This window comes from Besnoitia besnoiti, chromosome II (assembly GCF_002563875.1).
Source record: "Besnoitia besnoiti strain Bb-Ger1 chromosome II, whole genome shotgun sequence".
Classification (NCBI taxonomy): Eukaryota; Apicomplexa; class Conoidasida; order Eucoccidiorida; family Sarcocystidae; genus Besnoitia; species Besnoitia besnoiti.
The window spans coordinates 4,396,848-4,411,614 of record NC_042357.1 but is presented as its reverse complement, the minus strand read 5'-3'; the positions used below and the strand labels follow the sequence as shown (position 1 = coordinate 4,411,614).

General features: G+C 62.6%; 1 protein-coding gene across 1 annotated transcript; it reads right to left on the bottom strand.

The window, feature by feature from the left end:
• Positions 1 to 5,203: 5,203 nt before the first annotated feature.
• BESB_039750 (uncharacterized protein) lies at positions 5,204 to 14,761 on the bottom strand (the record flags this gene model as incomplete). The annotated part of the gene is made up of 9 exons (XM_029362561.1): positions 5,204 to 6,698; positions 7,078 to 7,980; positions 8,386 to 9,033; positions 9,556 to 10,109; positions 10,423 to 10,604; positions 11,117 to 12,949; positions 13,228 to 13,397; positions 13,747 to 13,955; positions 14,246 to 14,761. The coding sequence occupies 9 exons, from the start codon at positions 14,759 to 14,761 to the stop codon at positions 5,204 to 5,206; spliced, it is 6,510 nt and encodes a 2,169-aa protein (XP_029221526.1).
• Between the last annotated feature and the right edge of the window lie 6 nt (positions 14,762 to 14,767).

Sequence of the window (14,767 nt, the reverse complement as noted above, 5' to 3'; positions counted from 1 at the left end):
AAAGCAACTCCTCCACGTAAAGGGAGGAGTGCCCACAATGGGGGGGGGGGGGGGGGGGGCGGTACTTCAGGCCTGCTGGAAGGCCAGACACAAACACGATCCCTTCACGCGCTGCGGCGGTGACGTCTTTTCCACCATTTCAGAAAGATAAAGACTCTGCGCTGCGTATTCGACGCTAATGGAGGACGCCGAGTGCGGTGCGAGAGCGAGGACGAGAAGGACCACAAGGAAATGGGGGGGCTTTGAGCAGCTTGGAAGACTACCGCAGCGTATAGCTAAGAGGCGGGAACAGCATTGACTTTACTCAGAAGATAGCATGCGCCATTTGAGTGACCTACGGGGAAATAAGGCCCAATCAAGTCTTCCTCGAATGGTGACAAGACCACAAACTGCGAAGCCTCACGCTGCGCATGGTGACGGAAGCAGCCCAGCGTAGTCCACGTTCACGCATGAAACCGGCTATTTATGAATGTATTTAATAAGCGGACACCGATAAAATCCCTCAAAAAGTGGCCGTTCGCGACCGTAGATATACACACATGAGCCACGCACAGCGCGTCCAAGCTGCAAGGAGTGCTAGTGGATCTCACGCGTCACGCGGAGGAACTGTTACGCCACAACTAGGCCCGCGACTGAAAAAAACGAACAAGACGGAGAAACGCCTTCTAAACCCTGGTAAAAGCGGAAGCGCACGCGTTGGTGGGAACACCGGGACAAGCGGAAACTACCGTACTTAGATCATCAACTGTGCGTCCTCGGTCCTGCAACTGAGTTGTTGTACCACCGCAGCTGGGCCTCTGCTCCCGAGCGCGGAGGGTTTTTGTGCGAGGCCACACAATGCACGGGAGCAGAAAAAAGGGCCAGGAGGTAGAACTGAGGCAATCTAGCATGCCTGGTCTTCTGTGGAGGATGTAAAGCTAAAGAAGCGTCGGCAGTGCTCTATTCAGTCACCCAACAGGGGACCTCAGACTCAGGCAGCGAGGCACGGAAGAAAGCCAGTAAGCTACCAGTCTACGTTGACGAGACTTTCGCAGTGCCACTGAGCGGACTCGCACGACGAACGCGTTTTTCTGGAAGACGGAAAACAGCTCAACAAACTTGTATAGCTCAGCAGAGAGGAAACGGCGGAGACGTGCAGGGATTCACACCCGCCACAATACGGTACGAAGATGTTCGAAAAAAGTAAAAGGAAGCTGCGCCGCCACGCCTGTCCGGGAGCAAGGACGGAACCCGTGCGAGCGCGTGAAAGAGCGCGACGATCCTGCGGAGCTGACTTCCTCAAGCTATAAAAAACAAAGACAGCGCGCGGACGACTGTTTTGCAAAATGAACCTGGAATTCGACTCTCTCCCGCTTGCTTCACGGGAAAAAAAAACTTGCGAACGAACAAGAAAAGGTCAGATTCGGGCGCAAACGGATCTTGCCTCGTGCCGTTGTGGCCGCGGGGCTTGCAGCTGCCACAACACCAGTGTTTTCACTTGAATTCAACGGGGACGCGCTGTCTAGCGCGCGTCAACGCGTGCCGCTTTTTCTGGGCAAGCTCGCACGACGAGCACCGCAGACTGTTGGAAAAACAGCTGGAAGCGGCAAAAATAGGCGGAAGACGCTGCGTGAGGGAAGGAAACAAACAAATCAGGCAACCGCAGGGTCTCCAAGACTTCCTAGCGGGTGTCTCGACCCTCAAGAAGAGGCCAACGGAGTTGCACGTCGAGGGAGCGAAGAGCTGGAGAAGTCTTCCAGGTTGGATACACTGAAGGTCTCTCCCGTCTTCGGGTATTGAGACTTAGGACGCCGTGGACAACCGGTTTGCAAGCAGAACAATGGCACACGCACAGCAATTGCCGTGGATCCGACTAGACTGGGTATCCAAGAATACACACGAGAGTCAGAGCTCTTGCTCTGGCTGCCACGCTTTGGATCTTTCTTTTCTGCCAGATCCGTAGGTGAATCGAAATCGGACTTGTGTGTACGCGAAGGTGGATGCGTGCTTCCACATGAACCCGAATCTGATACTGCCAGAGAGGACTGCAGAAGAGCGCAGGACGGCAGGAAATCCTGAGGCAGACAGATTGCAAGACTCGTCCCATTGCGGCATGATTATAGGCGTAGACTTCGGCGAGTTGCCCAGTATCTACATGATTGGCTCTTGCTTCCCATTCGCACTCATACACTCCGCTTTGTCGGCGAGCCTGGAGCGGGCACGTCTCAATTTCCCCAAAGTGACGCTAGAAACGCATCAGAGTGTGTACATCGGCTGATAAGAACGCGCGGCCAACTGATCCGAGACGTGTGCCTCTGAACAGCGACGTCCGTCTCTGCGTTTCCTCATGTGAGTCCTGCATTTGGCGGTGCGCATGTTGCCTTTCGTACTTACCACGCTGCTTCACCTTGCTCGAATGCCCATCTAACCAGTACTTGCTTCCCTAGCGACCTGATCTGGTTTGTGGAAAATTACCCTCTCACGGCCTGTCACTAACTCCGGCAACCGTACCGTTACAGCAGAGTGGTCGCGGAAGGGCTGGGACTGCATCATCGGAATAGCATCGCTAGTTGCAGACAAAACAGACTGTGTTGTTAGTTCATACAGGCCGCCCAGGGTTTCTTGCGTGGACACGGACAAACATCGCCTGGTAAAAACAGAGCACGCTACGATCGTGCAACACAGTTGCAGCGCAGGTTGGACCGCGCAGGTGTAATTGACTTTTGTCTCTGGCAAATGCACATCTAGGCAAATCCTTCAGGACTTTCGAAGCTTGCCGGGTGCTTTCTCGCTCTACGCGGCTCAAAGCATCAGCGGAGCAACTGTGCCTACTGAGCTAGATCCCTAGAGGGAAATCTTCCACGCCAGGTTGTCGTGTGCTGACACAACCAACCAACACCGCATGTCCATGTGCTAACATCCTGCTCGAAGTGTGTCTCTGTACGCCTGAGCTAAACAGCTGACCGCTGTCAGTGCAGTGGTACGGACTAAGTGAAATACTTGGGACTCATTGCAGTACTAAGGACAAGGCGGAGGCGGCTTTGACAGCAATAACGCCGTTGACTCTCCTGCGCAGGGTGAGTCATTGGAATGCGGGCTCCTTAGCCGTTTACGAGCATGCCCTGCCCCGTGCAGATTTCCCGTTTTCCAAGACATTAGCATGCAGCTGGGACTCACACCTATTTGCGTCTTGCATGCAAACGCGTTCACCCCTTTCTATGTGGCTCTGTCTACACTTCAGCCACTTGTTGGCCTGAGCAGCTATCACGTTGATGCCTGAATGAGGTCCGACAGACGCAGTGGACAGGATCCGCAGTGAGGCTTTACGCGCGCTCTAGAGCCATACGCGAGGCGGAGGCAGAACTATTGAGGAATCTGACACGAGTTGATCTCTGCTCCCGTCTGCGTGCTGTCTTCTACACTCGCACCGTGTGTGCCCGATGTGCTGAAAGAGGGTTTCCTCGAGTTTGCGCGGATGCACCAACGCGCCACAACTGCGTCGCCGACGGAAGATGAATGCATTTGAGCTGAGTTCGTTGAAAAAAAAGTGCCTTCGCTCGCAAGCGGTGACAAGGAGTGTCACCGAGCAACCGCTGCGCGGTTGCTTGCGGCCGCGGAATGCGCCATTTGCGACAAACCACTTGTGGCACGAGAGCACAGCGTCGGTTTCGCTCGCGTCTGTGGCTGCGGGATTCGTTCCGCCCCCGAGACGGAGGTCACACAGCTTCTGCACACGCTGCACACATCCCGTATAAGTGGAGAACGCCGCGGCGTTCATGCATGCACAGACTGACTCCAAGAAGATCGAGCGTTTTCAAGGAAGCGCAAACGCACGTACGCTCTCGTCTGAGAGACTTGCGAGCGCGCTTCAAGCTTGCCACACCCCCTCCTCTACTCTACACAGCCGCACGCGATTCCCACAACCTACTACTACTACTACCACCCGCTTTTTGCGGACACTCTTTCCGCCCTTACCCCAAGGCACCCGCGCACAGTGCTTTCGGTTAACTTGTGCAGGGCATTTGGCCGCGGCCAGTTGCATGCGCTGAGACATGCGAAAACAGGAAATACTCTTCCGGTCGCTCGCTTTGAAAAACATGCAGGGCGCAGGCAGGCAGGCGCTACTACCCCTAGAGCCGACCGGAGCTCCGCACTGTATAACGGGGCCCCAGCTCGCTTCCCTCATCTCCTAGACGGTCGAAACAAAACAAAATGGAGATGAACCATGCCCTCTCTCTACGCTGTGAGTGCTTGACACGCGTCCCTCTGTTCATCCTCTCCCTCCTCCACTCTGCAGCTGCGCGCCGCTCGACGTCTTCGGCCTCGTCCTAGGCGTCTCCGTGCTTCGTCCCCCCGCACAGAGGAGCCGAAGCGAGTAAACGCTGCGAGAGTCCGCATGCATCATCCTCCGCAATCCGCTCCTTCCAGGCGTCCGCGGGGCGTGCTCGCTCGAGAGAATAAAAGTCGACAAGAGCAGCTCTCAGGAAGGAAGCAAACTGCAAATTCCTGGAGTGCTCCAGAGTGGACCCTCATATAAGGCGAAAAGACCAAGCAAACAATATATACATACATAGATGCGCGTGCGACGCGAGTGTCTCGACGACTGCAGCCCGACTCGCGTCACGCTCTCCCTATGTAGAAAACAAGCAAAGAATGCTGTGCGGACCGCAGGCCCCCGCCCCCCCCCCCCTACAAGGAGAGAGCGGCCTGGCGCGGCAAGACGCAGCTCCCGAAAGAAAACGGAATTCCATCGCGTCTGCCACGCACAGCCGCCCTCATACGCAGCAGGGAGACACCAGACCCGCTTTGCAGCCGACCAGCACTGGCGACATCTCGCCTCCTCTGCACATGCCACAAATACGCGCGCACTGCCGCCGCTCCACTCGCGGCGCACACTCTGCGATCAGCGTCCGCCTCTCGTACAACTGGACACGGTTTTTCCCCTCCCACTACTCTCCCTAAGATGCAACCCCCCCCAGCCTCCTATTCACGCCACACAAAACCATGTATCTACTCACATATATAAACATACGTGAAGCAGCTAACGCATGCACAACCTTACACGTACGCGAGTGCCAGACGCCGGGCACCCGGCGGCGCACACGCCGACACGCAGGCGCGCCGCCAGAAGCGAGTAGAGCAGAGAGAAAGACGATAGGTATGATCTTGCGAGACGCACTCCCTCCAAGCGCCAGCTCCCCTCCGCCCCTTACAGCCCCTCCTCCTAGGCCGGCACGTCGCTCGAAACCGTCGACCGACCCGAGGGCGTCGCAGCCGAGACGGGCGCCGGCGTTCCGCAGCGCGACGCGAGGAGACTGCTGGACACCCCAGCCTCTTCTCCAGGCTCGCACGCGCCCAGGCCTGCCGCCGCACAGATGTCTCCGTTGGCGCCGCGACTCGAGGACGCAGGTGACAAAGCAGCCGCGACGCATCTCTGCGCCGCGCCTTCCTTCATCTCGCCTTCCGCGCTGTCGCCGGGTGCCCGCACCGGCCCTGCCGCCTTCACCTCATCCGCGAAGGCTACACTGGCGCGGTCTCGCGCTTCGGCTCCGTGAGTAGACTCCTCTGCGCCCTCCTCTGCGAGCTGCCGCGGCGAGCCGGGCGCCAGCGCGTCGTCCGCGCGGCCTTTGGGCTCTGTGGATCGCTCTCTGGGAGTTGCGTTCTTGAGTTTCCCCGCGGTCTCGGCACTGGACGGCGCTGTCGACGCGGAAAGCAGCAGACAGCACGCTTGCTCCTTCCCCTCTTCGCACTGCACTCTGCCTCTGCCTGCTGGCTTCGCGCTCTGCGTGGACCCGGAGGCGTCCTCGGCGGGAGCCGCGCTGCCCAGCTTTTGACGCGCGCACCTCAGCACCTCGCTGCCGTCGTTCTCGCTTAAACCTCCCTGGGGCTCACCCGTTTCGCACTGCAGACCGCTGCAGACGCCGTCGGATTTCTCGGCGTCGCGGCGCGTCTCGCCTCCATTCGGTTCCGCGTCTTTCGTCAGCCCGCCTTCGATCAGCGCAGCCAGGCAGGTGTCGTCCGCCTCGCCTGGGCTCGCTTCCTCCTCGGAGTCTGTGCGGAAGCTGAGCGCGAGCGCCGCTTGCCGCGACTTCCGCGCAAGGGCGTCACCCACGCGCGCCTCCCCACCTCCTCTCGAGCCTCCAGCGCCGTCGCCGAAGCCAGAGGAAAACGTGATGAGGCCTGCGGGCGCAGGCGCGCCGTCGTCGAGGTCTGCGTCGTCTCCGCCGCTGTCGCCGTCCTCGGCGGCGAGCTCCTCCAGGCGGCGGTAGAGGAGGGCATCGGTAAGCACGTTCCTCTCGTCCAGCCACGGAATCGACGCCCGACAGAGCTGGCAGACCAGCCAACGCAGTCGCGAGACGCAGCACTGGTGTGGCAGCAAGCCCTGCTTGATGCAAGGCTCAAACAGCGCGAGCAGCGGCGCGATCTGCTCGCCCTTGGTCGCCACGCGGACGCTCGACAGGTAGTGCTTGATGACTACCAGCTGCAGAATCACGTGGAGCTCCGAAGTCGACGAGGGGCCGACCTCCTCTCCACACAGAGACACACTCTCCGACTCGCGCTCGCGGACGCCGCCGAGGTCGGCCTCTGCTCGGCCGCGCTTCGAGCTTTGCTCACCCGCCTCACCCAGCCACGACCCCGTGAGCGGCTCCCCCGAAGACGCGCTGGCGGGCGACGCAAGCGCCACCCACCGCCCCGCTCCACTCAGCTTTGACACCACGCTGCAAACGACACACACAAAAGAGCCCAGAGCCCATGAGAACGCAACCCATAAATGCAAGATTCCCTCAACACCCTGCGATCCACTATATACACAAATAGACATATACATACATATACACATATAGGTTCATGCATGCGGCCACAGGCGTGTTTCGGACAGGCAGCATGTCTCCACGACAGAAACCGCAGAGACTGGCGCACGCAGCGCAAAGGGAAAAACGGGCACCACCCGCGCGCGCAAATACCCCTGATACGTGACAAGCGCCGCGAAAGAAGTCCGTTTCAACCGTGAGAAGCCAAGCGGTGCGCTTTTCCGCGCTTGCCTTTCAACACAGAACTCGCCAGGAGTCACGCGCGCGGCAGTCGACCGGTTCCTACCTGTACAGGTCTGAGAGCAGGACGTCCAGGGTTTCTCTGGCCATGGCGAATTCGAGGCTTTTGGAGACCCCCGAGTGTGCGGATGCAGCCTTCTCATCGAGTCGTCGCGCGAGAGCGTCGTCGTGAGACGCTCGCTCGTCTTCCTCGTCTTCGTCAACGCCGCGACTGCTGCTGCGGAAAAGGGCATCCTCTTCGCCGTCGTCTCGCCCGCGCGCAGCCCGACAGATGCGGTCGGTCAGCTCCTCGAGGTCGATGTCGATAGCCTTCGCGACGCGCTCCAGCGGGGTGAGGTGGACAGACACCTGCGCAGTGGAGTGCAGCAGCGCCTCGCCGCGGAGATTTCCTCCGACCCGCAACGCCGCCGCGCCGCGGCCGTCCTCCTCGCCGTCTCCCGGCGCCTCTTCTTCGCCTGCGCGACGCGGAGGCAAGCCCGCCTCGCGCGCACTGTCGCCTCCCCGCCCAGACTTCTCTGCATGCGGGACCCCCGCATCCGCGGCGGCCCCTCCGTCGCGCCTCACCGCGGAGGGCGCGTACGCCTCGGCGCCGCGAGGGGAGCCGTTCGCCGCGGCGCCCAGCCACGCCTTCTCACCGTGCCCCCCGGGGCGGTCGGCGGCGTCCTCGTCGCCTTTGGGCGTCGGACCCCAAAAGTTCGCTTGCACGCGGTCTCGCAGCAACCGCGCAATGGCGTGCGGGAAGCCGGCCGCCGACGACGCGAGCGAGGCCGACCGGAGCAACCCCCCCCGCGCGTCGTCGTCTCCCGGCAGCGCCGCCGCGCCACCCGACGCGGTGCCTGCTGCCTGGCCTCCGCCGCCAGCCACCAACGCGTGGTGGCGATGCTTCACGCTGATGCCCTCGTGCCGCTCGGCCTCGCGACGCGCGCGCACGGCCTTCAGGTACGCGTTCCTGCGAAACGCACCACTCACGCGAGACACGCGACACAACGCGCCGGCCATGGGCAAGCAGCTCAAGATCTCGCGCGCGTCGCTCAACCCTGCTCCCTCTTCTCCGGCGCAGACCCCACCGCGACGAAACGCGCAGCAAATGCGCCGACGCCTCTGCTCAAGTGTCAACATGTGGATGTGCGGCTATGCGTGTGCTGTGTCGCAGAGCGACTTGAGATGGATGCGCGACACTCGAGGAGGACGGCTCCCGTCATCCCCAGGCCGGAGACGTTCCCCTGGCCTCCTAGTTTCTTCCGCTCCACATCGGCTCTCTGTCTGTGCCTACCTCTATATGTATCTTCTGCTATGTACCTCTATATCTATCGCTGCCGCCTCTCTGTTGTGGGAGCTGGGTGCGGAGGCTTACATGAATCCGTGTTTCTTTACGGTGAAGTATCTGCGGGTTCGCTTGCCCTGTATGTGCCAGCTGGCAGCCCACGCCTTGTAGTTGCCGTCGCGCTTGTAGTAGACGCCACCAATTTTGGGGAGTCGAATGCGTCTGCTCTGCTTGCCTGCTCCGCCGAGCCCGTCTGCCTCGGCGGCGTCCTCGTCCGAAAAGCTCTCGTAGGCGTCCGCGACGATCGAGTCGATGTCGATCGGCGACAGCGGCTCTTCCGCCCCCTCTTCCTCGCAGCCTGCGCGCGCGCCCGCCAGCGGAGCCGCGCCTGCCGCGCCGACACCGCCTCCCTCCCTGTCCGAACGCAGCGCCCCTCCGCCTTCGTCTTTCTCGCGGGCCTTCGCGGTGCCTTCTCGGCTGCCAGCCGCGCCGCCAGCGCCCAGATCCTCGTCCAATCCTCGCGCGTCGCCACGCACACTCTCAGCCGGACTCACCGTCTCGCCCTCCTCAGTCGCTTCGCGATTCGTCGACTGCGAAGTCTCCTCGGGGTGACACAGCGGCAACGGCTTCTGCGAGCCTGCCGGCGTCACACTCGACGCGGAGGCCACCGCGCCGCTGGGGACGCTCACCGAAGACGGCGAGAAATTCTCCGCGCCGATCGCGCCCGGGGCGAACAACCTGCGGACACGCCAGCCGACAGCGAGGCACGCGAACTCAGGGCGACTCGACGGAGCCAAAGACACACAAGCCCACGACGCGCGGGGAGACACGAGTCCACGCGTGGGTGAAAAGAAGACGCTCGGCGATGCACGCCTGCACACTGCGCGCGTATGGTTTGGACTGGTCAGTTTCTCTTTATCACTAGCTGAGTGCCTGTGCACCATCTATCCCAGATATGTTTGTCGGTCCAGGTACGGGATACGCCTCGTCGCGGGAAACCAGCAAACGACGATGACGTTCTAGACGTGAGAGATGGGAAAACGCACTGACTCTTCTACACAGAAGACTCCACAGCTCGGTCAACCGAATCGCCGTGTTCCCTTCCGTCGCCTTCCTCTCCTCTTCTCTGGGAGTTTTGATCGGTCCCTTCTGCGTTCCTGCCGCAGCAGTCTGCTTCTATCAGTAACTCCGTCAACGCCGCGGGTCACACGGTCCACTCTCCAGCGCGCCTCCGGGCTGCGCGGGGTTTTTCGACCTCACCAGTCCGGGCGCGCCGATGAGCCGTGTTCCTTTTTGACGCCTTCGTCACCCGCAAAGCTCCTCGCGTCCGCGTCGCCGCGCTCGCCTTCTCCGCAGGCGTCTGCGGTCAGCTTGCCGCTGTGGGGGAACTGAACCGGCCAGTCTTCTTCGGCGAGTTGCATGCGCTTGGCGTGCGCCCACCGGCGGACGTTCGTCCACGAGGCGCCGCCGTTGAGCCACGTGAAGACGTTGAAGAGGCGCTTCCGCGACACGAACTGCCGGTCGGCGGCTGTCGTCGGGAGCGCGCATTCGCCCGCGCGCGAGGACTCGAAGGCCGAGGTCGTACGGCGGTCAGGATCGAGGAAGAACGCGCGCGGCAGCGGCGCCTGCGCGACCAGCCGCGCAGCCTGCCGCCGGGCCTCTTCGAAACTCGACTCCGAGACCGGAAAAAGCTTCCGCCCGACGCTCCCCAGGTAGTACGGCGACGCGGCAGGCAGCGTCTTCGCAAAGTGCGCCACCCAGTAGCGCCCCGAGGGCCCGCGCGCGTAGGTCACGCCCAGTACTTCCTCGTAGTCCTGCAGCGGCGCAAGCAAACGCACAGGGACAAGAAATATTGCAAAAACGAAATCGCAAGCAACCCCCCGCCCGTGCGCCACACACCAGCCCCATACACGTCCATACAGTACACACACCAGCGCACTCTCGTCCCGCCTCCACAGGGGCGAGGCCTCGACGCATACATGCGCCAACGCACAGGCACACAGCGACCCGCGACGCCGCCTCAAGGTCGAGAGAAGAAACCCCACCAGTCAGACTCAACGCGAGCGAGCAGAACAAAGATACGCCAGCGACGAACTTTCTTTTCAATGGTTGATGGCGGGCACTCACCGGAATTCGCGGGTAGTCGATCGGCTCGTCTTCGACTTTCTCCGCGTCGCGGCGAACGCACACGGCGAGCGCCCAGGCCTTGCGAAATCCGAGGCGCTTGACGCCAAACCACTCGCGGTGTTTCTTCTGCTGCGAATGCCACTGACTGATCCAGTAGAGCCCCTTTCGATCGAAGCAAACACCTGCGGAGAAAGGCAGACTCAGACGGAGCTGCGTGAAGCCCTTCCGCAGCCACACAGATGCCAGGCGGAGTGCACCGACGCGCGCGGAGACTCCGCCGCGACGAACTGAGCGGGCGTGAGACGCCACACACGACGACACCCCCCGCGCACCACAGAGGCGCCCAGACAAGGCATATATATCCAAATACGGAGATCTGCATGCGACGCAAGCTTCCGGACACCTCGAAAGCGAGAGCAATATGTGCGTGTATCGCAGCAGCGGACGCGACGCCTTGCACACTCCCGACGGCGCAACAGAGTGCGGCTCTCGCGAAGCAGTCCCGGCTCTCCTTCGACACGGGGTACCCGAAGACCCACAACAACCTCCATCCATACCATATACGCATACATACATACATGCGTATGTATACAAACTCACGCAGATGAGGCCGATTGCGCCAGTCAGCGACGGCGGCTCCGTTGGTTTCCCCGTGCGCAGTGCGGCTAGTTATCTCCTGCGACGTGCGGCGTACCTCGGACTTTCGGGACTTGGTTGATGAGCGGCATGACGGCGTCGAGGTCGGCAGTTTCGAAGTCGAGGGTGTCCAGGTAGTCGAGGAGTTCCCACTCCCGCTTGGTGAGTTGCGTGAAGGACGCGTAGGCGTCGGCGCCCATATCGTCGTCTCTATCGAGAGCCTCGTCGCCGGCGAATCGCCGGACTCCTCGAGCGTCGTCCTGGGGGCCCGCCGCCTTCTCTTCACCGCCCGTCGACGCTGGCCTCGAGGGCGTGAGAGACCCCAGACCGCCCCCCGAGGCATTCGCCGACTGGGAGACGGCCTCCAGGCCGTCGCCGCCCCCTTTCTGCTCGCTGCTGCCCAGCCCCGCCGCGCCGCCCCAGAACGACTCCTCCTTGGCTCTGCGAGGGAGCCACTCCTCGCCGCCCGCGGTCTCCTTCTCCACGCCGTCCGCGAGGAGGCGCTGCTCACGCCGCTGCGCAGCGGCTGCCCGCAGTTCCTCCGCCCCGTTGCGCTCGTCGAGACCGAAGGGCGCGAGAATGGGTGAAACCGCGTCGCCGCGCGGCTCCCTGCGGTCTTCGCAGCCAAACGCTGCGCCCGCAAAGCTGCGCTTCGAGCCCCCTCCCCCCGCCGCGGCCTCCTTCGCCTCGCGGTCTTCTGCCGCGGCGGAAGAAGAGCCGCCGCTGCGCCGCGCCGCGAGGAAGGCTCTCCAGGCGTCAGTCCACCCCGAGAGGCGCTGCTCGCGTTCTTCGCCGGCGCCTCCGCGCCGCAGCGAGTCCAGCAGCGAATCCCGTGACTGACTCGACAGGGACCGCAGGAAACTCTCAACCTCCTCGGCGGCACGGGGGCTGGAGAGCTCCGCGAGCAGCGCGTCGGCTGCACCCCCTCGGGAGGCAAACCCTCGCCCGTTCTTGTTCACGCCGCTCTCCGCGTCGGGGGCGGTCTCGCCCTTGCGGCGGCCGCCGCCGCGGTCGCCCTGGTGTCTCTCTCTCTCTCCGAGGCCGCCGCCCCTGCCGGCGACGAGGTCGCGCTCGCCGTGGCGTCTCTCCGCAAGGTCAAGCGCCGCCGCGGCGAGCTCGTCGTCGCGGCTGCCGAGGAGTGGCGACGCTGGCAAACGGGCCCCGTTTCCGCCGCGCGGGCCGCCCCGCCACAGCTGCCGCACCAGCTGACTCTGCAACTCGATCAGCTGCTTCCGCACCAGCGCCCCGTCCTCGCCTTGAAGGAGGTGGTGGCCGCGACTCGAGCCGCCGCCGCCCTCCGACAAGCTCGCCAGCAAATTCTCCACGACGCTGCGGTAAGACAGTCTGCCGCCGCCCTCGCAGCCTCGCCGCTCCTTCTCGTCTCGTCGGTCTACGCCGGCGAAAGGTCCGCGAGTCCCGCCGGCAGCCGCCGCCTCGCCTCGATCCCCCCCCGCAAGGCTCCGGATGAGCGACGTGAAACACGCAGAGAGCGATCCCTGACGCCCCGAGGGCCTCTCGCCCTCCTCGTCGCGCCCAAAACCCCCGCAGTCGTCGTCGCGCGCGCCCTGCGTCGCCGACGTCGCCGACGGCGAGGCGAAAGTCGAAGGCGCGGGTAGAGCACTCGCGGACCGCGGTCGCGGCCACTCCGGCGCCGCCACGGTGTCTCCGCGCGCCGAGTCGTGGCGCGACGGCGGCGCGCCCCTCGGCAGAAAATGCGCGCGGAACGCCGAAGGAAACGGCCCCGCAGGAGAGGCCTGCGAAGCCGCAGAACCCGGCGGAGCAGGAGTCCCCATCTGGGCGTTCAGACTCATCTTCATGCGCACCGCGAGCTCCTTGGCCTTCACGAACCCGTATTTCTTGATGCTGAAGCAACGCTTGTACTGCCGAATCCCTGCAAAAACACGCCACGCGCGCTCCGAGATGGATGGCACAGACTCCACTCTGTGCGCCTCCCCTCGCACGTCGAAGACAGAAGGCGAGCCCTAAACCACAACAGCGCTGAGAGTGCGCAACCTGCATATCCCCCCGCACCCAGGGCGCGGCCGCACGGATCAGAGAGCAACTGTGAGACTACTCCCCCCCCCCTCCCCCCAGGTGGCATTTCACGTCCACTTGATACACACATTCTTGATCGACACATTCCATGGAAGTCGGAATCAGCGGTCCTACCATCGTGCCAAGTCGCCAGCCACGCGCGATCGCGGGAGTCGTAGCGCACGCCGGGCACGGGGCAACTGGTGTCCATCAGCCGGGCCTTGGGGCGCGGGTTCTCGACGCCCGCGGGCTTCGACTCGTCGACTGCCGCCTTGTCGCCGACGTCTCCACCCACACGCGAGGATCTGAAGGGAGCGCACGCGACACCTGCGTTGGGATTCGAATGCCGTCGACGAGAAGGGGGAAGCACCGCGCCGCGCGGAAAAGCGAGAGCGACTGGAGGGAGGATGATGAGAAACACGTGCGTGTGCATGCAAAGGCGCCCGCCAGGAACCGGCCTTCCACTGATGTGCCGCCCCCGCGGCGGCACAGCGGTCCAGGAAAGCGCGTCTGCGCGCTGCGTAGAAAAAAGAGACGCGGCGTTCCGCGCAGAGAGGGACGACGCTGGACTACCCCGAGAGAAGCGGCCGCCCCGGCCGGGAACGCTCAAAAGCGGTCGCCAACCCACGCCACGGGGCACACACATGCACGTACCGCCCCGAGTCCCACCTGAAAAAAGAAGAGCCCAACGGAGCTTCTCGCGGAGGAAGATCCCTGTCCGCGCCCGCGCCTTCAGGCGAGGCTCGGTTTCTGGAGCGTCCAAGCGGTCCTCGTCGAAACTCGTGGCGGTCGTTGTACCAGCGGAACGCGACCATCTTTGCCCGCTCGAACCCAAACTTCGCGACGCTGAACTTCCGGTGGATCTGGAGAGTTGTGCAAAAACCAACAAATCGCAGTCGCCAATCCAAAGAAGCACGCTCACTCCCCGCAGACCAAGTGTTCGCGGACACGCTGCCGTATGAACGTATATATATACCTATATATATATATATATATACATATGCAAGATACATATACATATAAACTTACAAACGTAAATATAAGCATACACATATACATACGTATATGCATACATACATACATCCAAACGTGAGACGAGAGGCCTGCTTGCAAGCCGCATGTGCGTATGCGGGATTTGCCGCCGCGGCCTTACCACATATCCTCCGTATTCCTCTTCACTGGCGGCGACCCAGAATCCAGCTTCGCCCTCGAGGTCTTCTCCCTTGTTTCTGTCGGTTTCCCGCAAGAAGTAGAGTCCGCGTCCCCTCGACCAGAAGAGCGTTTCCGCGCCTTTGGGGAGTGTGGCGCTGGACCGATCGTCGTCGTCGTCCCCGGTGCCGGGCGGCTTCAGCTGCGGAGGCGAGATCCGCAGGACGCCCACGGGACTCTCCATGGCCTCTTGGATGTCTGCGTAGGAGTACGCGTGCGGCTTGAGCGGCCAGGAGCCCGCCCCTGGCGAGCTGAGCGAAGAGGCCCCCGCGCCTGCAGGCGCCGCACCGCCCTCCTTCGCGAGCCACGGAGACCGCGCAGAGGGCAACGCGTAGACGGGCGGGGGGGAGGCGTACTGTCCGCTCGCGTGGCGCGAAGACGAGGCGTCTCGGAATGTAGGCCGCGCTCGCAAGTACTCTTCGCTCAACTCGTGCCCGCCCTGCCGCCTGCACCACTGCATGAAGGC